This window comes from Amphiura filiformis, chromosome 3 (genome assembly GCF_039555335.1).
Source record: "Amphiura filiformis chromosome 3, Afil_fr2py, whole genome shotgun sequence".
Lineage (NCBI taxonomy): Eukaryota > Metazoa > Echinodermata > Ophiuroidea > Amphilepidida > Amphiuridae > Amphiura > Amphiura filiformis.
This window is the reverse complement of record NC_092630.1, coordinates 38,396,544-38,423,995: the sequence shown is the minus strand read 5'-3', so window position 1 is coordinate 38,423,995 and position 27,452 is coordinate 38,396,544. Positions and strand designations below refer to the sequence as shown.

General features: G+C 35.3%; 1 protein-coding gene across 4 annotated transcripts in view; it reads left to right on the top strand.

Annotated features, from left to right (window-relative positions):
* Positions 1 to 25,193, top strand: part of LOC140148472 (GRIP1-associated protein 1-like) — a 41,037-nt gene extending 15,844 nt beyond the window's left edge. For 2 of the 4 annotated variants that reach the window (XM_072170448.1, XM_072170451.1), the window contains exons 13-32: positions 1,111 to 1,181; positions 5,023 to 5,070; positions 5,349 to 5,380; positions 7,022 to 7,069; positions 8,759 to 8,804; positions 9,313 to 9,444; positions 10,308 to 10,385; positions 11,403 to 11,441; positions 12,689 to 12,880; positions 13,418 to 13,522; positions 13,856 to 13,897; positions 16,059 to 16,172; positions 16,486 to 16,563; positions 16,858 to 17,010; positions 17,720 to 17,880; positions 19,080 to 19,143; positions 19,639 to 19,749; positions 21,045 to 21,141; positions 23,876 to 24,039; positions 24,731 to 25,193. In XM_072170448.1, the coding sequence (XP_072026549.1) occupies positions 1,111 to 1,181; positions 5,023 to 5,070; positions 5,349 to 5,380; positions 7,022 to 7,069; positions 8,759 to 8,804; positions 9,313 to 9,444; positions 10,308 to 10,385; positions 11,403 to 11,441; positions 12,689 to 12,880; positions 13,418 to 13,522; positions 13,856 to 13,897; positions 16,059 to 16,172; positions 16,486 to 16,563; positions 16,858 to 17,010; positions 17,720 to 17,880; positions 19,080 to 19,143; positions 19,639 to 19,749; positions 21,045 to 21,141; positions 23,876 to 24,039; positions 24,731 to 24,940 (1,985 nt within the window). In that variant the 3' untranslated portion in view covers positions 24,941 to 25,193. Of the gene's footprint in view, positions 1 to 1,110; positions 1,182 to 5,022; positions 5,071 to 5,348; positions 5,381 to 7,021; positions 7,070 to 8,758; positions 8,805 to 9,312; positions 9,445 to 10,307; positions 10,386 to 11,402; positions 11,442 to 12,688; positions 12,881 to 13,417; positions 13,523 to 13,852; positions 13,898 to 16,058; positions 16,173 to 16,485; positions 16,564 to 16,857; positions 17,011 to 17,719; positions 17,881 to 19,079; positions 19,144 to 19,638; positions 19,750 to 21,044; positions 21,142 to 23,875; positions 24,040 to 24,730 lie in introns of all 4 variants that reach the window. The other 2 variants (XM_072170449.1, XM_072170450.1) reach the window with 2 other exon arrangements.
* The last annotated feature ends 2,259 nt before the right edge of the window (positions 25,194 to 27,452 follow it).

Sequence of the window (27,452 nt, the reverse complement as noted above, 5' to 3'; positions counted from 1 at the left end):
TAATGTCATCAACAAGTTGATGTCTGTTAAAATCTGATGGTGCAGTATGCTCAACTGTGTTGGAAAATCTTTGCTGTGTTCATATGAAGTACTCTCTTTTTGTCCCAATTCAACACATGGACATTCGATGCAGAATTACACACTGATCCAGATTTTTAACTTATCTGGCCAGTGCTGGGCTGGGTCCCGTTATGCCAGATAAAAAAGAGTTTGGGCTTTAATGTTATATGCTGAACATTTTGACCTATTGCCAAGAAGCCTGGAACATGACAAAATTTCACTTGTTAGGCCACACACACACACAAAATTATATTGCTTCCGCTTCCTCCTCACTTTCAGGGATCAGTTCATAACTTCATGGTTTTTTGTTTTGTTTTTTCAATTTTCATATTAAATTTTTAAGTTTTTAATACTTAAATAATTAATGCTGATAAACAAGTTTTATTAGTCCTCATGAATCACTTGTTTTTGTGGCACTCTAAGGGTCTAACTCTCATAATCTTAAGTGCAGTAGAATGTAATAGCTGCCAGTTGCAACATTTCAATAAATGTACTTACTTTTGATCAATAACAATTGAAGAACACCAACTACATAAAAAGGTGATATCTTGGGATAGGTTAGTGGCCATCAGGAAAGTAATACAATTAATAATGAGTGAATTGTGCTGCAAACAATTGGTGTTTTACATAAGGCAGCTATTACAATTTTAAGCACTTTGGGTGGTCTTGCACTCTGCTCTAAAAAGCCAAGTTCAAAAATTGAACTAATTTTTATGTGTGCATAATCTCTAAGGTATCTTTCTCAAATTGGGTCTGCATGCACCAGGTGGTGCAGGAACGGATCACATTTATGCAGTTTATATATGGTTCATTAGATCTGGATTGTCCATAATAATTGGTAGAAAAATTCAAATTAGCAAATCCATAAATTGATAGCAACAGCTTGAAACTGTAACTACTAGGTGTCATGTAATTATTGATTTTGCTGAATGTGAATTCACAGCAGTTATACATTTATTTATACAATAGTGTTTTATGATATATTCAATTGCGTACATCTATTCAACAACATCTCTGCAACCAAATATTGTTTCATTATGTCCAATGTAGAAATGCAGCTACAGATTGATACAGAAAAGGAAGAGAATAGGCTTATGAAGGAACAGTTGCAACAAGCAAAGGTAGGTTGAAATATGAGGAATATAAGTAATGAATACAATGACTCCATTCAAGTCTTTTGTATTGTATAACACCGCAGTAGCAACAGTGGCGTAGCCAGTGGGGAACCAGGGGACTGCCCCCGCTCGTCATGGCCGTGGCCGGTAGACGGAAGGCGTTATTGAGAAAAAAAATTGGGTTAACAACAGACTATTTCTTACCCAGGGTGACAGAAAAAAGGGGCGAGTTAAATTGAATTATACCAACAAAAAAAAATTTGTTTTTATGTCGGTAGCGCTTATTATCCTTTTTTTTTTTCTCTCTTCACTATTTCAAACCATGCAAAAAATATTTGGGTCAACAAATCACAACTTCTGTCGGCAAAAAATATCCTGGCTACGCCACTGAGTAGCAATAGTGTCTGTAATTCCTATTGTCAGGTTGAATAGGTTCTAGACATGTTAGACAATAGGGCCCATTGAATTGCATGGATGTGTTAAATATCACCATTGTGAAAAGAACAGAATATGTTATGCATATTCAGTGGCGTCAACCCGTCTTGAAAAGTGTGACATTTGGCCTGAATTGTCAAAAACTGGGTGAAAAGAACAAAAATTGGATAATTTTCCGAAAACGTAGGGACATGCCCTGTCCTACACAGGATTGAAGCCCATGCATATATGTGATGCGATCAAGAAAAATCAGTCGGAACTTGATTTTGAGATATAGCCAAACAAAGGCAATATTTCCTTTTGTTTCCTGTTGTTTTGGAAACTCTTTAATTGCCCATAACTTTGTAACTGATTGGTTAATTTTAATGGGGTTTTCTGCAAAATGCAGCTTTTTAAATGCGTTTTACTATCCTATTTCCAAATTCCGACTGATTTTACTTGATCGCATCACATATGTGTAGATTGATAAAAAGTTGGTATATTTTGGCACTCCTTTTAATAAATTCCAAATTTGATTGACAGCTCTCTGACCGTAGAATTCCGTCTGCAAACATATACCGTAAAACCCCGTCTACAAGCATATATGGGGTTTTTGATTAAAGTTAAATTAATACGATACATGCGTATATATGCCAATACAATAGATTGATCTTACAATAATACTTGTTTGTAAGTGCTTGGATCTATAATTTATTTGCTCTAATTCCATAATGGCGCCTGGATTAATTTAGCTTTTATCAGAAGCACTCTATATGCTTGTAGACAGGGTTTTACGGTATGCCTCTAATTGAGTGTTTGTTTGATGAAAGAGACTAAAGGTATACACTCTCCACAAACACATTACAATACATAGGTCTTACAATAATACATGTATGTACAGCCGCATGTATCAGTAATATAGTTACTCAAACTCCAAATAATTTTTTTGTGGAGGGGTCTGACTTTTGTCTTTTTCACCCAAAAAACACTCATTTGTGTCATATAAGTTTTTTGATGGAATTCTACGATATCCATGATAGCCTTTTGTGGGAAATAAAATCAATTACAAAAAGCGTGTTATTTAATGAGGCAACTTACCAAATACATTTGATTGATTTGATTCATAAATAAAATTTTAGAGGTGTAAACATTGTGACACAAATGGTTATGAATATTTAGCAGTGGTATACAAAACCACTATTCATCTGTGATGAGAAAACAATTAAGAACCCACCACAGAATTAGAGAAGGAGAACCGAGACTCCCTATACCGCCACATACAATCGCGCCGTCAGCTATGGGGAGAAAATTGGGGGTATTCGGGTCCTTGCCGACGGTGCGTGGAGACGAACGAAAACAATTCTGCGTCTCATCTGTCGTGTTGGTACTCGCGTGCAGGTCGCATCAAGTGCGTCTCTCAAATCGCCCATTATCTATGTCGCGCCTGCATGCCAACGAATGCCTCGAGCGCAGTCCGAGGGAAACCGAATACCCCCAATTTTTGCTCCATGCCTGTATCAAGATGGCGGTCGAGTCCTGGTTCTCTGGTTTTAATTCTGTGGAACCCACACAAAAAGATATAAGTTGTTTTTAGATTTTTTTATTGGAAATTATATGTGATGCGATCAAGCAAATTCAGTCGGAACTCCAAAATATTGATTTTGAGATATAGCCAAACAAAGAAAATATTTTTCCTGTTGTTTTAGAAACTCTTTAATTGCTTGTATCATTACACAGCCGTGACGTTAGTCACGGCTGTGTCTTTTTTCTTACAGGTTCTTTCTTTCTTCTTTCTTTCTTCTGTCAACCATTACATTTGCTCTAGCACTCACATGCTTACATCGATTTTAACCTAACTTGGTCACAATGATCATTGACCATGCCCCTACATGTCACATGAAAATCGCTTGGTCAAAGGTCACGCTTGGAGGTCACAGGGGTCAAAAGCGTGATTTCAACTAAAATGCATCTTCTCCCACAACTTACGTGGGACAGCAACCCCACTTGCACACATGTATTGCTATTACCCAGTGTCTATGTGGTGTACACAGATTTGGTGTCAAAGGTCATTAAGGGGTCACTTCCGGTATAAAACGAAAAACCTTCAAAAATTTTTATTAGCTAAGTAAAACATAGCGCAGTAACGGTATGTTCACATATGATCTGCAGTTACCCAATGTATATGTGGTATTTTTTTTATTTGGGGTCAAAGCTTATTTATTGTGACTCATCCGGCGTCCACCGAAATACCTTTAAAATGCATCTTCTTCCACAAATTCTGTAGCTCAGTGACACCAATTGCACACATGCATTGTTATTACCCAGTGTCTATGTGGTGTACACAGATTTGGGGTCAAAAGTCATTAAGGGTCACTCCCGGTATAAAGCGAAAAACCTTCAAAATTTTTTATTAGCTAAGTAAAACATGGGACAGTAACGGTATGTTCACACATGATCTGCAGTCACCCAATGTATATGTAGTATTTTTTTATTTGGGGTCAAATCTCATTAAGGGGTCACTTCGGTATAAAACGAAATACCTTTAAAATGCATCTTCTTCCACAGATTCTGTAGGACAGAGACGCCACTTGCACACATGCATTGTTATTACCCAGTGTCTATGGGGTATACACAGATTTGGGGTCAAAGGTCATTAAGGGGTCACTTCCGGTATAAAACGAAAAACCTTCAAACTTTTGTATTTGCTAAGAAAAACATAGGACAGTAACGGTATGTCCACACATGAATTGTGGTTACCCAGTTTATATGTGGTATTATTTTATTTGGGGTCAAAGGTCATTAAGGGGTCACTTCCGGTATAAAACGAAATACCTTTAAAATGCTTCTTCTTCCACAAATTACGTAGGACAGTGACGCCACTTGCACACATGCATTGTTATAACACAGTGTCTATATGGTGTACACATATTTGGGGTCAATGGTCAGTAAGGAGTCACTTCCGGTATAAAACGATATACCTTCAAAATGGCCCTTTTGCCACAAAAAGCATAGCAAAGTGATGCCACGTGGACACGATGCATTGACATTAGCCAATGTCTATGGGGTTTTCATATATTTTGGGGTCAAAGGTGATTAAGGGGTCACCACACGGCTGTGTTCGTGGTCTTAGACCACAGCTAAGTCTAGTTGGAACTGGTTGTTCAATTTCAATGGGGTTTTCCGCAAAATGCAGCTTTGTAAATTCTTTTTACTATCCTATAAGAAACTGAAAATTTAATATTTCCGAGTTCCGACTGATTTTGCTTGATCGCATCACATATATAGAAAGACTGTTTCAAAATGTATTCTGATAGAACATTTGATGCATAGAATCATGTGGTATCATCAGAAGTCCACTTAAAATGTCAAATGATTTTCATAACCAATGTACAAACTAATTGTTATTTGTATTTCATCTTCTTCCTCTTTATAGAATGCACATACGGCAGAAATAACTTCTTTAAAGGAAGAAATAGCCAAGGTAAGCTATTGTATGTTTATAAATCATAAAAAATGACTACCAATAGATTATGAACTTTGTTTTGCAAAGTTCTGAAGTCATGACCTGATAAAAGTGATCCCAGTCTCACTTTCGCAATTAAACGATGGAGTGTTTATCATATGAAAATGGTTGGAATTAATTTCTCTGTATTTGATCAAAATTTCAATATAAATCATTAAAAAAATCAATTATTGCATACTAACAATGTTTTCAAGAAGTAAGAATGGGAATGATCAGTTGTTTGTTTCTCTTCACAGTTAACTGAAAAGGCTAAGAAAAAACAGGAAAGGTAAGGATTTTTTTATGTAATAGAATTGCAGTATCTCATGTAGGCTATATGATTACATGTTTCAGATTTTCTTTGTCTCTTGTTTTTAATGAATGATTATCTTGGATTGCACCATTAAGCATGTGACAGATTAGCAAGATTGATGAAATATAATGTTAAAAAGAGTCCAATGTTGATTAATCAGCAGCACTTGGTGTTTTTGCTGTGCTGTTGATGCATACTTTGTCTCATGTTAAAGCCATAATGTATGATTTATGTCAAATTTTCTGCAAGAATTATTACATAATATTAGTAACAACTTTTGGGTCCAAATTTAGATCCCCTAACTTTAAATGACTGCCACAGAATATCCGTAAGAGCTATAGACCTCAAATTTGCAGGTTTTTAATATCTTTTACAGGTACAACATATGAGTAAAATATAAAGCAAATCTGAGGGGGTCAGGTGGGGGCCTCTTTGATATGATATGGAGTGACCCACATCATCCATGCATTATGGAAAGACATTATTTTCTACTGTCAAGCTGAAAGATTTTGTAATGTATTGTATAACTTTATTTTCTCTGCACAGTATTGATATTTCAAATTGCTTAGGAATGGCAAGTTGCAAATTATGTTGATAAAATGATTGTGTATTTTTATCTTTACTTTATATGTATATTCATTGCTTTTGCAACAACAAAACATTTAAAACACCTACCGGTACCTTTTACCTTATATTCTCTAATAAACACCCCAGGGTGTGAAATTTTTTGCAAGGGGTGGGGGCGTGTGCATTTATTATAGAGGCAAATTTTCAGTGAAAATCAAAAGTATTACTCATTTCCGGTTTGTTTCCGATTTGAAATCCAAGATGGCGGGGCCCACGGAATACGATATTATTGCAGTAAATATTACAGATTACATTTGTAAGTGCATATGAAGCAAAAATATCGTCACTGGGCGGGAAAAACCTTGTAAGTACTTTTTGCCCTTGAACATGGATGAAACAAGCCATTCAATATAAAGTCTACACCTACAAGGTTGTATCCATTTTCAAGGGCCAAAAGTAAATATGAGGTGTTCCTGCATATACTTTTGGCCCTTGAACATGGATGAAGCAACTTCTTCAATATAAAGTCAACACCTACAAGGCTTTATCCATGTTCAAGGGCCAAAAGTACATACAAGGTTTTTCCCACCCAGTGACGATATGATTTATCTAGTGAAATTCTACCATAATTTGGCAATTACTGGATGGAAGTTTTTGGTTTTGTCCATGCAATTTAAAGATTATAACAGTCAATATTGACTCGACTGCTATAAATTTAAAGCTTGCTCACACAATAGAGGCCGCCAGCCTCTGCATGTTCATGCGTCGGACACTACGCGCAGGGCGCAGCTTGCCACGCAGCTGTTATCACGCATCAACACGGTGATTTTGCTGCCCACGCATGGAGATCGAACGACCACCACAGCATGTACCCACAAGATGGCGGCAAATGACGTCACGCTGACGGCCTCTATATAGCATGTAAAATTTAAATCTCAGGGGAGTATTTATTAGAGGAGGGGCATTTATTAGAGGAAATAAGGTATGTACAGAATATTTGCATGGCTGTTATATGATTTTGGTTTGATAAAAATGTTGCTTTGCTTTCAGTTTATTACAGCTGCAAAATGAAAAGGAGCAGCTTTATACAGATAGTAGGTAAGGCATGGGTCTTCTTGCTGCCGGTTAACGTCAATTCATAACCTCATTAATATACGCAGCAAGTGCGATCCAATCACAGATAATAACTTATAAATACGCGGACGCAAATGCAGGTCATTGAAAAAGTATAATGACCGCGTCTTGTGACGTAGCTAAAAGTACGCTCTACAATGACAGTGTTGCGTGACGTGTTATGCGTTCAAACAATTTACGCGGATGCTGGCCACCGTATTTGGACATCGCATGATTGTGATTGGTCGCTAACGGTATTTCCTAAATGGGCTATTCGATTTTTTACAGGGATAACGACAGATAAAGTTAAAATTGTGTTCTGTTTTTAAATTAAAAGAAGAAAATGTGACGTAAATTGAATTAAAAACAGTAAAAAGTGACGGTTATGAATGAGGTTAATGACTTTGCATCAGTTATTTTTCGGGTATTGTGAAATATCTAAACATTGTGCTTTGGACCTTATATCCCTCGGTTCCAAAGCACAATGTTTAGATATTTCACAATGCCCTCCAAATAACCGATGCGCAGTTATTAACCTCTAAATAATACTTTAGGCAACAAAACAACAACAACCCTGATTTTTGAGACTGTTCTTTTTGTGTATGCAGGAGCCATTATAATATTATACTTCTCATGCTCATTAAATTTGCTGCTTCACTTTGTATGTTTGCTGGTTATTATATTCATATATACTTTCAAATTATGTATAAATTGATGTATTTCACAATGTATTGTTCTTGATGTATAATAAATAGAATGAACAACTTGTTTAATCCAAAAATGGAGATGGTATCTCTCCAATTATAAACTGGCCTCAAAAAGAAACTTATAATTTTTCACAAGTTCATATCTTAAAATCCTCTCCATAAAAATGAACAAAAATTGCATACAGGATTACTTCAATACTCTACTCTAAACACATGTCAGTAACCAAGCAGTTGTCCAACTGACACAACAGCAAAATGCACTTACATGGAACACCTTCCTGGACCAAAATTCACAGCCCAACAGATTTCTTTTGTTGGGTTCCAATTATTCGCCTGTACATGAACACAAATTACACACAGGATAACTTCAATACTCTACTATAAACACATGTCAGTAACCAAGCAGTTGTCCAACTGACACAACAGTAAAATGCACTGACACGGAACAGTTTCCGGGACCACATTCACAGGCGAATAATTGGAACCCAACAAAAGAAATCTGTTGGGCTGTGAATTTTGGTCCAGGAAGGTGTTACTGACATGTGTTTAGAGTAGAGTATTGAAGTAATCCTGTGTGCAATTTTTGTTCATTTTTATGGAGAGGATTTTAAGATATGACCTTAAGAAAAATTATAAGTTTCTTTTTGAGGCCAGTTTATCACTAACAGTATGTGACAGTGGTTTTTGAGTTATGTTGTGTACAAGGATTTCAGCTTTGTTGCAAAACATAGAAAATCAACTTATTAAATCAGATATGAATCTTTGCATGTCATTGGAATAAATAAACTGACTTCAACCAGAGAAGATGTATCTTTTCTGCTTTAACATATATTAATGATATGTCAAACACATTTATTTACATTGCATCAGATATTTTGGCCCATTTCTAATTAGTGTTTGTATTAACATTTCTGGTTTGGAGTGAAATAACAAAAATTGTATTGTTTATACATTTTTCCAATTGCAGAAGGCAATATGATGATCTGCAGGTGTGCAGTGAGAAAGAAGTTGTTGTAAGTAATACTTTGTAACTATTAACTTAGCCTGAATGTTCAGTCAATCAAAACAATGTATTTTAGGAAAAAGGATAATGACTAAAGCATGCAGACTGAATGGTACCCATCAGTATTGCAGCGTTGCCAGTTGTCAGGAAATTTCCTGATTTTAGGAAATTTTACTCGGATGATCCTTTACAAATGTATAGGGAAAGTACATTTTTCAGGAAATTTGTTGCCATTTCAGGATTTTTGTCAACACTGACTGGCATCTCTGGTATTGCAGTTCATTGAAAAGCCTGCTTATTTTGAATATAAAATTGGATCATATTGAAATGACTACAATTTATAGTTTTATGACCATTCATTTATCTACTAACTGAGTGGATCATTTGCATTTTGTGGCAGTCTGGTCCAAAATCACTAGAAACTGATGGATACACTTATTTTGATATAGCCAATATAGTATTGAAATACTGACACACTCCCCAACTTATCATTGTATTCTTGTTTCCATTTTGTGTAGGATCTTAGAGCGGAAAAAACCAAATTATTAGAGGAGTTAACCAAAACCAAGCACACATTAGCAATACAGCAGGATCAGTCATTCCATAAATTAGAACAGTTAGAAAAAACAGTATCATCATTATCGTCACAGGTGAGTGAACTTTTAGTTAGCGTTTGTATGATAAGATCTGGTGTGGTTTAGTTGTCAATTCAAAATCACTAAAATATTATGTGATAAGAAATATTTAGTGCTGTTAAATACAGGAACCTCACATATGTGACCGTTCACGGCGAATGAGCCGTAAATTCCTCCCCCGGTCAATTTTGTTTTATTTCATGTTTAAAAAATAAACATCATAAACTTTAAAATGGTATATCATTTGACTTCAAGCGATATCCAGAAGCGGGGTTATGGTTTGTTAAACTTTGCTCCTTCAACAAAATTATAGCTTTTACGTTTTTACATGTGTCTCTTTTTCCACATTGCTGGCAATAAATATCAAACAGTCATAATTGGCGGTCACTTCAAATCATCCCCAAGTCAACGAGGTTTAAGAATATAATGCCTGGTAACCCACCACTTGAACAGGATTTAGCAAAAGAAAACAAAGACCAGAGCTATTAAAAGTTTTATAGCCATCTAAGGTAGAAACTTATTATCCACTTCAACAATAGAATTATTGATTAGTTTTTGACTATCAAAATAAGACAGATGTCGGGCCAGCTTAAGTTACCGATGAATACGACCTTCGTACACATTTTACACTGTAACTCAGAATACAATTTAGGGAATTTACGGCTCATTTGTGCTGCCGGGTCACATATTATATAGATTTGAAATTGACCTTAAATTATGTGATACCTTGGGGAGATACGCAATAATGGTTTTCAATGATTACATGTCTGGCCTGTTGAGTTTTTAGACCTTATCAGTTACTTGTATATTTCATTGTCAGAAAGATTGACATGTATAAATTACCGAAACTAACTTGCTTTTCTTGTGCTTGTTTGCAGACTATGAGTAGTGAACAGGTTGCCAGTATAGAAGCCGAAAATTCAAGTTTAAAACATGAATTAGAAAAGATTAAACAGGTAGGTTTTTATTAGTATTAATGTCTTATTGTCGTATATATTAAACTGTGTTTAATCATCAAGTAAATTGGACACACAGGGAACGGCTTTGTACATATCAAACATGTTTCATACAAACTTTGCCTACCAAAGAGTTAAGGGCTGGGGTATGAACGTTTGGACAGTATTTATTGTGGGACATTGGAGCACATTAGACATATCGAATTATATTCTGAATACGAAGAATGTCCTTCTGATATCAAATAATTTTGATTTTTTGAAATTTGCAATGTTATACACATTTTATGGCAAATGATTAACAATTGATATTATTGATATTTAACAGTACTCGAAGTAAACTTTATATCTGATAATTTATACTTAAAGTGTATGTAGGTGGGATGAAAAGCTGACGATCAATTGAAAATTTAGACCTTTCGTATTGAAGATATGGATTTTCTTTCCCAAAACACCAGAAAAATTAGGTCTTTTGGGAAAAAAATCCATATCTTCAATTTGAAAGGACAAAATTTTCAATTGATCGTCGGCTTTTCCTCCCAGCTACATACACTTTAAGAATATATCATTAGATTTATAATATTTACTTCAAGGACTGTTATATATCAAAAATGTGAAAAATATCAAATTTTAATAATTTGTCATAAAATTTGTATTATATCGTGAATTTCAAAAATGAAAATTATTTGATATCAGAAAGACATTCTTCGTATTCAGAATGCAATTCGATATGTCTGATGTGCTCTCATGTCCCACAAAAATACTGTTGAAATGCTCAAAACGCTCATTCCAGATCCCTTAATGAATAAAGAAAACACTAAATTGGTCAGGTCTGTCATTCAAATTGAACCAAAGAAGACAATTTTCTCTTCCTCTTTCTGCTTCCTTCCTTTTTACTTCTTTTTGCCTAAAACCAGAAGGAGAATTTAATTTATGGTTAAGAGAAAGTCTGAAAATTAACTCAAGTTTTCCATTTAATGTTAATAATTTGACCATGTTTTGTGATCTATTTTGTTATAGGCATACTCAGCTACTATAGATGAATTAAATCAATTAAGGGTAAGTAAGTATCCTTACTGGCCAGCATATAGACCACTTGACATCATTGTTTATCAACAAAGGCGAGGGACTGGTCTATCGATATGCTTGAAGGAACCGCTACACTGTTCAATGGCTTAATTGTACTATATGAAATGTGGTGGGCGATTTAAAATGCATGTGCCCTGAGCAAACTATGATGTGTAAGCACACTGCAGGGCAAAGAACAATGAAAATTGCCATAATTTGTGTGTATACTGCTGGGCAATGACGTCACATGTCAAGTGGTCTATATTTAAAGCTGTTGAAGGAATTTTAGAATAACAGCAATAATCAGTACAGCATTGAGGGAAAATGTAATAAAATTCCACAAACTTATAACTTTAACAAATGAAGAATATTTGGCAATTAATTGAAAACTATGTTGCTGTTGCAAGAAGATGTGGTGCACCAATTCATGTCAATACCGTATTTTGTCAAATAGTCGCCCCCCTCAAATAAACGCCCCCCACCACTTTTTTCAACCAAGATGTTTCAAAAATTCCGATATTTCCATGTTATCTTGTGTAGTAAGCTTACCAAGTTGCTCACATGGTTGGTAATAGCAGCAATAAATGGCGAAAATCTGCATCAGAAACCCGGAAGTGAACCAAAAGTCAGTGTCAAAAGTTCATAGTTCGTCATTTTAGCGTGACTTTTAAGCTTACCTAATGATTTTAACGGGAATTCTCGTGCTAAAAATGACCTCTAATAAACGCCCCCCCCCCCTTGTGAAAATGTAACGCCCCAGGGGCGTTTATTTGACGAAATACGGTATTTTGTTTTGTAAAAAGTCTAGTTATGGTAGAATTGATGGTCTTCACAAATATCACCATGCTCACTAGAAAAGTATATGCTTCATACATGGGCTAATTGTGGCAACAATTTTCTGCTTGCACTTGGAAACCTGATTTTTTATTTGTGACACGATATGGTCCATCTGGGCCAAAGGAGGCAAAAATATGGAGTAAAAAACAATAAAATATATAATTAAGTAAATAGAAATCACAAGACTTCATAACCAAGTATGCTAGACCCTTTGTGTTTTCAGTATATGATAGTTTGTGTAATAATTATAGTAACTCAATTGTCAAAAATGCCTCCTTGGGGCCCCCCATGGAGCAGATTGTGTCACATTTGTTTTGTCACCGCTTTCTACTTCTTAGATTATTGAAAATTAAGTCTTAATGAAATTAATTTGTTTGCTCATACTTTACCACCCATAACAGGTCAATTTTGCTACAGTACAGAGCCAATTAGAACAATTACAAGTAAATTATAAGAAAATCTCGGCTGAGAAGGAAGACATTAGAGGCCAGCTGGGAGAGTGTTTAAATGCCAGCACAAGATTAGGAGAAGAACTACAGGGTGTACAAAACGACAGGGATAACTTACATAGGGATCTTGGCGAAGCTACTAAGGTAGGTTCAAATAAAAATGGTCACCCAAAATATCTCGAAACAGTTGGGTGATGTATATCAGTTGGCATTCATATGTAGTTTTGTTGATATCATATATATTACAAAATGAAGTCATAGTTGAACCACCTTTTTAAGATGCCAGTCCAACTGGTAAACATTTCAGTGCAGGCAAAATGTGTAATGTTGAGATTAAAATGTTACATAATCAGTGGAACATTATTTTGTTCTTAAATGGATATATTTCTTAAGAAAATAAAGCAGAAATAAAACGTGTATCTCCATTGCTTGAGAATGTGAGTTAGTTAAATAATAAGAAAATTGTGAATGAGTGAGAATGGGACAGAAAAATAGAGAGAAGCAGATAAAGGAAGAAGAGAGGAGACATAAAGGAATGAATGGGTGTCATTTATACACGCACTGAAGTATAAGGATATTTTAATTTGCTATAGTGTAGTTATATAATCACCAAAATCTAGGGCTTTCCTCATTTATCGCAGTACATAATTTCTATTAACCATTATTTATTTTTTGTAACAGCTTGCTGAAAATAGGAAAACCATGCTAGATGACATGGCTATCCAAACACAAACCATCAAGCAAAATCACACTGATGAGGTCAACAGGCTGAAGGAAGGTCACATGGTAGGTCATAGGTCAACAGGTCAAAGTGTAATGAAGTTTATAAAGGTCCAAACTACAGTTGGAGGGGGTAGTGTATATTGCTGCTGGGAGGGGCCATGGACATTGAAAGTACATGGGGATTTATTCTTAATGGTATATTTTCACAATAATCTCCATGCTAGTATGTTGAAGAAACAAGAAATAAGCCTAGTAAGTTACATTACTCAATTACTAAGAATATCACGGTAGATTTCAAGCAAACAATTTAGTGTGGAGGACAAAGGACAGACAGGTGTCATTTATAGATTAAGTCCACTGATATTCTGATAATATAAATATATTTTTATGTTACAGAAAGAAGCAGATGAATTAAGAGAGCAACTTAAAGATGAACAGGTAAGACTACGAAAACAGAAAAGCATATGAATTATATGTACATGATAAACTATTGAATTTTATCTCTATTTAATTCTTACAGTTAATTTTTTATTTCTTCCGTGGTCAAGGTACGCGCTGGTGATCGGCGATCGTGTAGAAGTGGGGAGGTCTCTTCCTATTATACGCGCCAATGACCAATGGGTAAACATCTTGTTGTCAAGACTGTTGTCAAGACTATTGATCAGCCAATCAGCGTGATTGTTTTTCGCCTGTGTGTTTACGCTCATGTACGCGATACGCACATCTGACCATGGAAGAAATAAAAAATTAATTGTAATTGTTTGCAATATTTGTTCATCTTTGTATGTACAGAGGGCCTTTGTGGAAAACAGTGCTAGTTCATTGAGCAAGGCTACCCTCTTCAATATGCTTGAAATAAATAAAAATAAATAACTAAACTTCAAGACTTGATTATCTACTTCAGCTTAATATCATAATTACATAAACTAGAGAGCAGCACTGGTTAAGGTCTTTGCCTTTGGTGCAAGAGGTCCCGGGTTCAACTCCCCTCAGAACTAAAAAGAAAATCTTATCCGCTCTCCCGTGGCTCATCTGGTAAAGGCAAAGCAGATGACCCATGATAAGACCTGTTACAGTCGGTTCCGATCAGGGTAATAAGCCCGATTGTTGGCCACACTTGCCTGTCCTGGAAAATGTCCCGACCAGCTGTCTACAGTGACCCCCTTCACAAGGGCATTTTTTCCTGACTGAAGTTTCATCAGCGTTATCTCCCAGATTTCAGTTGTTTATGCCTAGATATGGTTCAATGGTTTGTGTATATGTACTCTCTATTCCAGAAAAATACAGAACTAATTTTTTTGAATAAAAAAAATATCCTGTTTTGCCAAATGAAACATAGCTACATCCTAATCCTTTAGTTAGTCCGAACTAGCAATAAAAGTCAAATTTTAATATTTAGCCAATTTTTGGAAATAAGGGCCAAAAACATGCATTTTTAGGGCGTTTTTCAACCTTTTTCGGATTCTGTGACAATCGAATCAAAGACTTGAACAAAGACTAATTTCAAGTTAAGGGCTGGGGTATGAACGTTTGGACAGTATTTATTTTGGGACATTAGAGCACATCAGACATATCGAATTGCATTCTGAATACTGAAGAATGTCCTTCTGATATCAAATAATTTTGATTTTTGAAATTCGCAATTTAATACACATTTTATGGCAAATCATTAAAATTGATATTTTTGATATTTAACAGTACTCAAGTAAACTTTACAAATCTGATGATTTATACTTAAAGTGTATGTAGGTGGGATGAAAAGTCGACGATCAATTGAAAATTTTGACCTTTCGTATTGGAGATATGGATTTTTTTTCCCCAAAACACCAAAAAAAATTAGGTCTTTTTGGGGAAAAAATCCATATCTTCAATATGAAAGGTCAAAATTTTCAATTGACCGTCGGCTTTTCCTCCCAGCTACATACACTTTAAGAATATATCATTAGAATTATATAATTAAATTTGAAGACAGTTATATATAAAAAAATTGAAAAATATCAAATTTTTATAATTTGTCATAAAATTTGTATTATATTGTGATTTTCAAAAATGAAAATTATTTGATATCAGAAAGACATGCTTCAGTATTCAGAATGCAATTCGATAGGTCTGAGGTGCTCTCATGTCTCACAAAAATACTGTCGAAATGCAATAAACGCTCATTCTAGATCCCTTAAGCATTCTAATTTTTGGAAAGCACATTTTCCAATCTTTTTCATAACCAATTGCCAAATATAACTTACAATATTATGAGCTAACCCTATACTCAAGATTTTGAATGCTTAGACTTGTGCCAAGTCTTACAATTTTGTGACTACAATTGTAAGAAAACATGCCATATTGCATGTTTTTGGACCATTTTCCCTCAAATTGCAAAAATATTAAAATTAGACTTTTATTACCAGTTAGGACTAACTAAAGGATTAGGATTTATCTAAGTTTCATTTGGCAAAACAGGATAATATTTTTTTAATCTCAAAAAATTAGTTCTGTATTCTTCTGGAATGGGGAGTAGAACAGGATTTCTCTGTATAATGTTATCAGTTGTAACATTTTAACAGTATACACGTATGTATTTGACTTTTGTTCTCTATTGTAGAGTAAAAGAAAAGTTTTAGAACCATTACAAGAGAAAGTAACAGAGCTTGAGGAAAAAGTGCAATCATTAGACAACTCTAGAGGCTGGTTTGAAAGGAGATTGGAAGAAACAGAGGTGAGCTTAGTTTCAACATGTTCATTTATCCACTTGGGTGGTTTGGTTGGTTGCTAGACCTAAAAAAAAAGATTTGTATTTCCCTTTTCGAACCACCCCAAAATCTGAAAAAATAGTGTTGCATATTTTTTTCACATTTGTATATAATAGGCAAAAATTGTTGTGAAAATGTTTTGCATGTTTATGAGAATTGATTCAACACTTTACCAATCCCATCCCTGAACTAGCCAAGTCAGTTTGCTTTATTCTCACCAAAGTTGTGTTGTAATGATTTAAACTCAAGCAAGTTGGTTTTAATGATTTGATTTGATAGCAACAAAGGAAAGAAGCTGAAGAAAATCATGAGCAGACAGTAAGTGAACTGAAGACTGAACATGAAGAACAAATACAGGTGAGTGGGTCACTGAGCCATGTGGGGCTGGGTAGGGTCATATAATAATAATGCAATGGGTCAGGTGACTTGGTTGGTCATTTTATGCAATGACACTACAAATGTTACTGAATGATACTGCATGCCAGGCCAATTCATATTTTATTTATTAATTTTGTGAATAAGAGTATCATATCATTGGGAATTGGGGGAAAAGGTGATCATATTCAAAGCTGTATTAATTTCCCCTGCAAGTGCCCCTCCAGCTTATCATGTTGCTAATGTTATGAAATTGGTGAATAATTCATATTTCAGGTATTAAAAGATGATCTTGCTGAAAAGGAGCTGAAATTTGCCCAAGCAAATGAGAGTAGTGACAGACATCTTGACTCAATAGCAAAATTAAGACAAGAAATCAAAGATGGATTGGAAAATAGGAAACTGAGTGAGAAGAAAGGGCTTACCATGGTAAGTTGCAGGGGGAAAAGAAGGTGTTTGATGTAGCTATATCATTTCTCACTCTGATGTGGCAGTGACGTCAGTGTGCATTTCATTTGGGTGCAGCCCTAAATGACTAGCTTTTGCTCAAAACTGGCGTAAACATGCATAGAGGTGCAAGCGAGACAGCCCCCTCAACGCGTTGACATCACTGATACCACATCAGGGTGAAAAATGGTATGTGTCATGAAGGTGATAGAATCCCAGTAACTTGTATTTGGATGTGGTGTGTTATTTTCTTCAAAGTTCAGTGATTTAACTGAGACACTCAAAAGTAGGATCTCATGCTTGGAACATGGAATTTAACATTGATGCTTTGCTATCATCATGAGTACATATTATATGCTAGTATGTTGCACTGCACAGATGATCTTTTATTGGTGATCAATTATTGCTTATAAACTTGCAAGAACACTAAAGCCAGAAACATAATATTTCCGGTATGTGATTGTGTGTCTCATTGCAATGCATGACAAATAGCTGAACAAATGTGAAGACATCTTTATTATCTGGTATAGAATTTTATTATGGAAACATATAGAAATAGTGAAGATACTGGTCAAAATCTGAAAGTGAAAAGACAAGGTGCAGGGTATCATGTATTGGTGCATAGTGAAGAAATATACTGTTGGATTATATCAAATTAATACATTTTGTTTTAAATTTGTCCTGGAATTAGGTAAAAGATTTAAAACGTCAGCTGAAGCAGGAGAGAAAGCGAGCAGACAAACTGCAAGAGAAGATATCCGAGGTGTTATCTCAACATAGTCAGGGCAAACCAGGCATGGATGAACTCTTTCAGAATACACTATCAGAAAACAGGCAAAAACTGGAAACAAGGTGAGACCATTACATGGCTCAAATTATTTAGGCCTATTCATTCAAAATTGATTGTATGAAATGTTTTAATGTGTGTTATATTCTCTGTGGATCAAAATAGGATAAGATTTGTAATCACAGGTTGATTAAAATGTGTAGACATGCTATTTCAATTGGCTATTCTATTTGAAACCAACATTCCCCATGGAAGATTTAGTTGAAGTATTCCACAGAAGGAGGATGGGTTTCAAATAGAATAGACAATTGGGTAACTTCCATTTGAAATACTCACTCCAGTTGTGGAAGATTTAGGAAAAGCATATACAGAGGGAGTACGGGTGTCAAACTAATAAGCCCAATCAGCATTGTAACTTTTGGTTTTTGAGAGAGGTTTTGGGACACTTTGATCTCTGACATATCAGAGAAATGCTGTAATTATTCATTCATTTATTATTGTAATAATAATATCATTAACAATATTTTTACAAATTAATTTTTCAAATAATCATGTATTTTAAACAATTTTTATTCCAGTAAAACCTTTTGAATAACATTTTACGCACAAAAAAACAATTTTCCCGATAGGTCAGAGGGCAAAGTGTCCCAAAACTGCAAAAACTGTCAACAATGCATTGTAAATTTCAATGCTGATTTGGCTTATTAACCCTAGCCAATTTCATTTAAAAAACATACTCCTCTGTGGAAAACATTAGCTAAATCTTCCACAGGGGGAGAATGGCTTTCAAATGTAATTGGTCAGTGTCAATCATTCTGAAACCCATACTCCTCCTGTAGTATGGCTTTACCTATATCTTCCACAACTGGAGTGAGTATTTCAAATGGAAGTTACCCAAATGTCTATTCTACTTGAAATTCATACTCCCTCTGTAGGATTTAGCTCAATCTTTCACAGGGGAGTGTGGCTTTCAAATTGAATAGTCCATTCTATTTCATTCATGACTGATTCTGTTCATTTGTTTTTATTGGTGCAAATGATAAAATAGATTTACATGTCAATTTGAGTGAGAAGTGTAAAGCAAGTCAGTTGACATGATACTAAAATTCATCATCACAGAAAAATGAAAGATTCCACAAGTTACTGTCTTTTGTCTCTGAACTTTTAGGATTTCAATTCAGTAAAATATAAGATTTTAATTGTGTTCCCAATGTATGTTTTAAACATTCTGTCAATGTTTAATCATGTCCTTTTTCACCCCAAGCAGTAGTGTGTCATCATGGAGTGCTAGTGGTACGAGGGAGTATGCTGGCAGTGACCAAGGACAGGTAAGCAGTCATTATATTCACTTGAAAATGGGACATTTTCACACAACATTCATTTCTGTGCTTTTTGCATTCCAAGCAGATACAGCAAAAATAACAACACATGAATACATGAATATAATTATTCTCTTGTGTATAGGTCAAAGTAAGAAAGCTTACAAGTGAAACAGAACACAATTGGGAAAGCAAATTCACTTTCACAGTACATTTGGTACATCTAGTATATTAAACTTCATACTTTTCATAGAAAATAGGTCTTGATGATAAGATATCTTTATCATTTAGACGTAATAAATACTGATAGAGCTTAAACTTGACAACAAGTTGTGCTTTTTACTCATTGTGATATATTATAAGACCATCTAGATATAGATATAATTGCATTAAAGAGGTGGTATATGTTGATAGATGTTGAACTATTACCTTGTGTATTAAATGGCGAGATTTATATTTCCATTCCAACCTGTTCTCACTGATGACCTGTGGTCTTCTTTGCAGTCCCCAGATGGCTCAATGAATATACCTAGTGTGTCATTGAGTGAAGAGACTACAGAATTAATAGCTAGATTGACAGAATTACAACAAGAAAAATGGTCACTGGAAGAAAAGGTAGGTCATTTATAGCAAGTTATTTAGGCATGGTCAAAAAATATCTTCCTTACTGTTCTCAGCAGGAGTCAAAATTGCATAGTGTTATGTAACTTAGCTTATTTTTGCAGTAAGGTATTTTTGTGACTCATACTAAGAAATGAAGACATTCATAGCTTCACAACTGCTAAATATCATTAAGATTTTTAATCACATTTTAGGGGAAAAAAATGGAGAAAATTATATGTACAATTGTTCTCTAGTTACTCTGCAGTGAGTAGGGATATTTATTTTGACCAAGAGCATCATCTAATGTGTACTTCTGTGGAAAGAGAGTAAAGTTAGTCACATCATGTGTGGTTGAAGGAAAGTATACTCTGGTTCGATCTAAAAAGACATACAAATTCTTCTTAACTATAGAAGTGAGTATACTGCTGTGATGTGACTTACTTCAAATCCCCCTTAAGACACTGACCAATTAACAGCCCTCTTGACATACAAGGCTAGTGACCACTGACCAGTCATGTTGTATACACATAATATAACATGGAAAGAGGGATTTGACATTTACACAGGCATGTGGCATGGATTATACTCAGCAGGGAATTTGGCCAGGAGGACCTATTATTATTTAGTGAGCAATTTTTGTTTTTTGGTCCATTTTTGTTAAGATAGTGACCAGGGTATAATGGCTATACCATTTTTCACCCTGATGTGGCAGTGACGTCAATGGGTTGAAATAAATGATGTGCATATCAATGTGACATATATGTGGGGTTCAAACCCACATTCTTATGGAATTTACCGAGAGTGACTTATTGCAGGAACACATCATGAAATTAACTGAACTATGGGTTACTTAAGTGGGTACTACACCCTCGATAAATTTGTGTCTATTTGTGCATTTGTCTCCAAAACTAATAACCCCCTCGTAACAACCGTTATGTTTATTATAGGGGCACCGAATCCAATTACTACACTGGAATTTCAGTGACCCAAGACAAGCGGTTAGTTATTTATGATAAGAAATAAGGTACCGCTGGGATGTACCTCATTTCCTATCATATATACTGAACTGCTTGTCTTGAGTCACTGAAATTTCAGTGTAGTAATTGGATTCCTTGCCCCAATAATATACATAACTTTTGTTACCAGTGTGTTATTATTTTTGAGAAAAATGCAAAAATAGTCACAAATTTACCACATGGGTGTAGTACCCCCTGAAAGGAATAAAATGTCCTGGACCCTTGTAACAAATGAAGGTTGATCATTGTTTGTTAATGTCATATTTGTACAATAATTACTTCCTTCACCAGGTACGGCATTTAGAAGAAAGCAACTCATGTATGGCAGATGACCTGCTCAAGAAAAGTGCAATAATTGAAGCCCATGTTATGGAAAGGAAACTCATAGGTAAGATATGGATGGACATATATTTGGGGTCAGGGGTCAACCAAGGTTAGCTCATTGTTTAATATTTGGGGTCAGAGGTCAACCAAGGTTAGCTCATTGTTTAATATTTGGGGTCAGAATTCAACCAAGGTTAGCTCATTGTTTAATATTTGGGGTTAGAGGTCAACCAAGGTTAGCTAATTTTCTCAAATTTGGGGTCAGAGGTCAACCAAGGTTAGCTCATTGTTTAATATGTAAAAGGTAATGCAGTATCATTTACACCAAAATTAAAACAATTGACAAAGGCATGAAATGTGTTAAACATGCTCACCTGATTAACAGCTATGACCAAATTGTCCCCATGTTGTTGTGTAGATTTGTGTGCATGACACAAGTTGTATACTTTGATCATCTCGTAATAGTCGAGAATTACTCAATTTTGGTTACTACGCATGTCAGTAAAGTCCCAACCTATGCCCGTATACATAATACATTCACAAAAGCGTGTGTCGATATGCAAAGCGCAGTTCGCCCATGTGCTGCATCCTGCTGTGTGTTCTATATCAATACAAGATGTTATGAGTTCCACCTATTATGAGCTGATCATAATATAGTATCGTATAGTTCAGTTCAATTCAGTTTTATTTCATCAAATTCCATCTATGCAAATACAATATAAAAAAAGCTTTTACAAACATTGTATAATATGGTAAAAATGATGAGGATGCCACTGAAATGCAGAGCGAGTTGTTGTGGCACCCTTTACAAAAGTTAGTATTAAATAATAAATGATAAACAAAATTATAGAAGGATAATAAATACATTTGTAAGATATGTGCCGCCGCCTTCTTTGTATACAGTTCAACACCCCTGGTGAGGAATACGAACTGGGTTGTGGTGTGCGCACATGCTAAGTTACTGGTAGTTAATGACTTGTGTCTTGAATTGTTTGGGGTCTTCGATATTTACTATCTCCTCTGGCAAACTGTTCCACTCCTTAAGAGTCCTAGGTAGAAAAGAGTGCTTATAACAGTCTTTAGATGATTGTACTTCAATAAATGCTTAGCTGTGTGAGCGATGTGTTGTACGTGTGACCGGGCGTAGCAATGTTCGGATAGGTATGGACAGGTAACCCTGGTATGCTTTCTGGAAAGTTGACAGTCTTGCTATCTAACGTCTTTGCTGTAGTTATGACCAGTTTGAGTTCTTTAGCATTTCGGTTACACTAGCTCTCTTGTCATAGTTATTCTTGACAAAGCGTTGTGGGTTTAAGGTATAAACTTATTATCACAAGAGCGGCTATGCTTTCAATAGTAAATCAATAGGTAATGATGGTGAAAATAACAACCAAACCTACACAGTAGGTGTAAATGGGTTGTAAAATCCCATTATAATAATGGTTCGGGCATGGCATAAGTAATACAATAGTAACAAAAATATATTTAGCCTGAGTGATAGCATAAGCATTGCACATGCAGTCTATAGGCCTATAATGAGTTATAAAGTTATAACCTACATTGCAGTTAACTATAAACGAAGATATTGCAATGGTAATTTAACATGATAAATAGTTCTGCAGGGCAAGAACAATGAAATGTAAATGTGATAATCTGCCTACAAGGCGCAAACGAGATTACAACCGGTTGCTGATAATATTTAGCAAAAAATTCACTTACATGTTGTCCAAGTCGCTTTGGGAGTTGATGGTAACACGTTTATTGCTATAATAGTGATGCAGTGAATTTTCCCATCAATAGTCCAGGCAGCTTTCACGTCTCCAATGGCTTTGGTAGCTTTCAATAGTGCTCCACGTTTAGGAGTCACAATTTTCTGTAATCACGATACCTGTTTTTTTAGCTTGCTTTTGGTTGTGAAGATCTTGATGTTGTAGCTGCAGAACTTCGTAATTATCGGCCTAGGGCGTGTTCTCATTATCAGTGTTAGCGCAATTTGAGTGATAGGACCAAGACAATGTGTACGGTCAAGATTTCGTTCATCAATTTTGATATTAAGACGCTCACTGATAGTATCCATGATGATCTGGTCAGTAGACTCCTTTGTTTTTTCTGGGATGCCATGGAGTAACGGGCAGTTTCTCCTAGAATATTGCTCCAGATTTTCGAGCTTGGTTTCTAGGCTGTCTTCTTGCATGGCTGCTTGGTGAACTTGGATTTGCAGGTCATCGATGGTATCATCTTGCCTCTTGATGTCGAAAGACACTGATGCATACACATCTTGCTTAACTTCCTCAGCCATCTCATCTTTCAAGGCCTCTTTCAACTTTTCAGAGACCGTTTTTAGTAGTGGTGGTGAACCAATAATGCAGGCTGCAATCATGTCCGCCTAGTTCAGGGTCTGATGTTAGCAATGACTTAAGTTGGCTGGCTAGCTTAGATTGTGGAGTGGCCTTTGCCGTACCGGGTTCGGTGCCATGGGCGCCATCTTGGTCAGGCAGAGATGATTTTGAAAATATCTTTTTTCTTCATTTGCCTTGTTTCCACAGCTTTATCTCCACTCATGATGTTGTCTGGTGAGAAGCTTTGATATCTAGATGTGATGATGATGTCAATTTCAGCAGCCAAAGTGTAAAATTTGAGGTTTTTGGTACTCCGTATTAGACGATCTAAAAAAACATGTCCGACACCATCAATCAATCGACCAATTTTTCAATAGTGTGTCCATTGGAAAGTTAACTTTGTACATATCTTCTTATCAAGGATTATTTTTGAGGATTTCAACCAAACTTTTTTTACAGATCCTAGCAAGTCGGCGCCACCTGTTGACAAGAAGACGGCATTACGTAATAAAATTGTAGACTTTGTGAAAAATGATGATTCTGAAATAAGTCAGAAAGAAATGAATCAGAAACTACAAGTCATGCTGGAGGAAACGTTAACAAAGAATATGCACCTACAAAAGGTAGGAAGCAGTAAACTTACTAAAACTTTCTATTATTAGGAAGTGAGTGAAGTCTACAGTAAGCTTTATTGTTATAATTGCAATTCAGTTATGATTTACATTATAGCAAATGTGCAGAAATACAAACTATCCTAAATATTACTAATGTTATCGATATAAATATGGGCACTCTAAGAAGACCACCCTTCACTTGCATTGTATATTATTAATATCTTATGAATATCATGTAAATGATTTCACTTACATGATGTATGTTTTCTGTAATCACAAATTACAGGCTTTATAATTGGCAAAAAATTCTTTGGTTTTTATTACTTAATGTGTCAATAAAGTCCCAACTTACGGTTGTATAAATTTACATCACGCATTATGTAGTGCACAAGTAGTGTAACTGATGCACCCAACTGCATGAACACCATTCTATATCAATACAGAATGTTCCGAGTCTCATTTTTTGCCAATTATAAGCCGAACAAAATATAGTTAATATATAAACCTTACCTTCTCCTCGCCACAAAACAAGACTAGAAATGGATCAAAACAACATCAATGTTTGTAAGCGTATAAGGAAAAATGTTAAACCTCTCTCTAACTAAACTAGTTTCATTCATAGGAATAGGCAATCTTTCCTCAACATTCATATGATTCATTCAAATGTATTAAATCTCCATGATTTATTCTCCCCTTGCAGGACATTGAAATGCTTTCAGAAGAAGTGGTACGGTTAAGTAAACTGGTGCCTCTATCGGGTGCTGGCACCCCCACCACTGACCTGCCTCCACACACAGCTGCAATGAAGACAACATCCTCAACAGAAGCTGCCATGGCTGGTGCTCTAGCTACTGCTGCTACCCCCTCTGATTTGACCAATGCTGAGAGTGCAGTAAAAGAAGAATCGTAGCAGTAAGGGACACAGATGTTTGTTGGTGCTCTCTAATTCCCATCTATACACTGTTGTCTAAGTCGTGTGTGAGATATGAGAATTTTTCGGAATGTTATGTTGATCATGCGTGTTGATTAGTTAATTAATTGCTTCTTTGAAACGAGGAATTATTGTCCTACTGAAATGAAAATATACCTCTTATACGATAATTTATTAGATAAATTTCATAAATTTCACGATGGTGAAAGAAAAATCAGTACAATGATCTTTTTATATTATAACTTCAATTCTATTTATTTCCTTTTCAGATAAAATTTAAAATTAACAAAATTTAACAATTTCTTGCGACAAATTTTCTCATTCTTAAAAATACAAATTCAAAAAATGGCAAGATTCTTGTATTTGAGTGTATGGATGTGTTTTTTATTCAATATGTATATTGGCTTTATATATCGTTTCCTTCCCTGTGTAATGTCATTCCCTTGATGTGTCTGCTTTTGAAATCAATATGAAATGATTTGGCAAATATTTATTTTTATTTTTAATAAATTGGTAAATTTGTTTTATGCCATAAGTATTTGCAATGTTATCCGTCTGGATGATGTATCTCTAAAATGGATAGGCAGATTGACATCAAATATTCTAGGATAGGTGGGCCATGGTCAGAAACCCTTGACTACTTTTTTGGGGTCGTAATTTACAAGTTTGTTTTATAATAATGAGCTAATTTGCTTATTTTTATGTTTTTTCACAAATATTTTCTTTCAAATGGTTTAAAAAAATCATGAATTGTTTACAACAACGCGCATCACAGTCGATGTATTGTGGTCGATGCTTTGCGTAAAGAATCACAAATTTGTAGTTATTTTGTTTTACTTTCTTTTCATATCTGATTCGGTCCATATCTTGAAATTAACTCCACCAAACATATTTTCCCTTTCCATATGATGCCAGCATTGCAAATTTCTGTTCTCTTGCCTCAAACGTAGAGTAGGCTACTTTTGACTTAAACATTTTGGAGCAAAGAAAATACAATGTTTAGTAAAGATGTGAATATGAAAGCACTGTGCGCAAGAGTTTACAAGCTATTGTCCTGCTGTTGAGTAACTCACGTGGGGTGAATCAGGGGTATAGCCAGGAGCGCACCCCAATCGCCAAAGGCCAAAAAGGCCCGCTTTACGTGCAGGTTTCTTATTCCTTTTTTCATCAAAATTAGGTTCTTAAATGCTTTCTTGATCAAAAAAATTCAAAAATTTTTGGAACAGGTCTACTCTTGAGAAAAAGGTCCACGTTTTCAAAATCTGCCCACCCCCCCAAAAATATTAAATCCAGGCTATGCCCCTGGGCTGAATACAACTGTGCTGCACATGATAACCCATTATATCCACATTTGCTAAAGGGAATATGAGGATGGGTGTGAGGAGTAAATTGTAAGTCTCTCGCTATTTTAACATTTATTTTGTCATAATTATGATTGTTTTAATGTTTGGGCATTAATTTGGGAATGTGTCAGGTAAGCAATAAGGCTAGATTGTAACTTTTTATTTTTGATTTCATTTGTATAAATTGGAGAATATTATTGCAGATTTGTTGAAATTTAATGAAAAGTGTAAGTTGCCAATGTAACACACATGTTGTAGGTTGATGATTTATGAAGAACCAATGCAAACTTATTAACACTTTCTCATAATTATCAGAGATGTGTTTGTTTCTTTTGGTTCTGAAAGGGAATGATATGTTGTAATAGTATTATATTGCGGTAGATGGTTACACTATATTCTGTCTCGTCTCAAGTTGAGAGTAACATAACCGTGTAAACGCATAGATCTGCCACCAACATGGCGTTACTCTCAACTTGAGACAAGACAGACTGTACACAATATATTTTCATATTGTACTTGGCGTAGAGATGAACGCCGGTTCTGCCCGGTTCCATCTGGTTTCATTTGTTTAGAACGATAGAAACAGGATGGAACCGCCGGTCGAGTTGATTTCATCCATTAGTGTCCTCAGTGTTACAAACGCATCATTTGACCTGCTACACAATGAAGCTACTTGCTTAGTGTTGCCAATGAAATAGACGCATTAGCTGCTTACCTCTTTACTGGTGCAGATAATATATTGGTGCATGTTCTTTTTCTAATCTGTAGCTGTCTGTAAGAAGTTTTGATTTAGCAAAGCTGAGACTACTAACCAAGTAGCTATTTGCATAACTTTCACTGCCAAGCCTACCCAAATTTGGGAAATGAGTGCTTTTTTTACCTCACTGGGAAATAGTGCTGTCATCATCATGATGGGATGTTAACATGTTGACATGGGACAGATTCCGACATGTTGATAAGTAAACTCTGAAAAGTAATAATACTTTCAGTAAGAATTTCAGAATGAGCACAGCATGACAAACACTCTGTTCATGTGTGGAAATGAATCCATCTCATTCCTGATTGGCCGGTATTCCCGATGTCTTTTGATTGATTTGGTCAGTATTGTCGCACCGTCCACATTTTGTCCTTTGAAATACGATTACGTA